At 27.2% G+C, this 1,336-nt stretch overlaps 1 protein-coding gene across 1 annotated transcript; it reads left to right on the forward strand.

Moving 5' to 3' along the window:
• Positions 1-909: 909 nt before the first annotated feature.
• LOC115033174 (chaperone protein DnaJ-like) lies at positions 910-1,309 on the forward strand (the record flags this gene model as incomplete). The annotated part of the gene is given in 3 exon segments (XM_029485279.1): positions 910-931; positions 934-1,074; positions 1,077-1,309. Coding segments are annotated over 3 exon segments (396 nt in total), but the record flags the coding sequence as incomplete, so codon positions are not given.
• Between the last annotated feature and the right edge of the window lie 27 nt (positions 1,310-1,336).

Here is a 1,336-nt window from a genome sequence, read left to right on the forward strand (position 1 = left end):
GATTTTGTAATTTGTCAGTGTTTGAGTTTAGTGCATACCGGATGATAATTTGTATCACATGTAATACACACAGCCGATTTAGCTGGGGAAATAACAGTATTGCACTTGCCACAAGACATTATTATCGAATTAATATTGCCTAAAGATTAGATAAGAGAGCGCACTGAACACTAATCGAAACACACGACCGATTAGGACAACCGATCGAATCGAACTGAAATGATATTATATCATTGAATTCAAATTTAACATTATCCATTACAGTGACCTACTTGTAACCTACTGTATGGGAAAGCGACACCCACTTGCCCACCTTTTTAGTTTTCAATTTTACTATTATAGGTAGGTAACGGTAACGGAACGTGGAACTATAGTCTATATATACAGACTTATTTTATTAAAATTTAGGTAATTTATAGTAGGTACCTATGGGACACAAAAAACTGATGAACATATTATAGTTTAAACTTTAAATATGATATTATTTATTGATATAGGAATAATTATATAAACTGTTTTATGTGAAAAATAATTAAGAATACATTTATTTGCCTTAATACATTGTTATTTTGTTTCATTTTCATTTATCCATCAATTTTTAATTGCGTAGGTACCTACCTATATTCTATTATTTACGAACTAATAATCATTATACTGGGTGATTCTTTTATCATAGAACACTCATTATTTCAGAAAGTGTACATTTTTTTTTACATAGTTTCAAGTCGCTTATAAAACAATGTTTTTCTTAAAAAATTATATTTTTAAATATTTTTTATCCTTATAATTTTTTAAGTTTTTTACTTTTTTGAATGACAACATAGGGTTTGTGTATATAATCTAGTTATTAATTGTTATAATTTTTTACAAGCGTTATTATTTTTTTTTATAGCTGTAAATTGTAATATTATGTGGAGCAATTATAAAAGATTACTAATGGTTTTAGTGTAAATAAAATTATTTGTATAGCTTATAAAAGCCATTATGAAACGCTAAATATCTCTAAAACTGCCACACATAAAGAAATAAAAGATGCGTATTATCGACTATCAATGATATATCATCCAGATAAAAATTATATGATGGTGCAGCTAACTTAAATCAAAATTCTTCTCAATTTACTACTAAACAACAACCTTTTGAGACAATGCATACAAAAAATGATATTGATAAAACCAATGTCCGTAGCAGAGACTATAATTTTGAACAGTGGTATAAGGCTCATTATACAAATGAACTTAGACGACACCATGAAACTCGACAAAAACATACAAGAAACAAAATGAACGATGAATATGCAGAACGACAAAATATATATATATATAAATCGAATTTC

This window comes from Acyrthosiphon pisum, chromosome X, assembly GCF_005508785.2.
Source record: "Acyrthosiphon pisum isolate AL4f chromosome X, pea_aphid_22Mar2018_4r6ur, whole genome shotgun sequence".
Lineage (NCBI taxonomy): Eukaryota > Metazoa > Arthropoda > Insecta > Hemiptera > Aphididae > Acyrthosiphon > Acyrthosiphon pisum.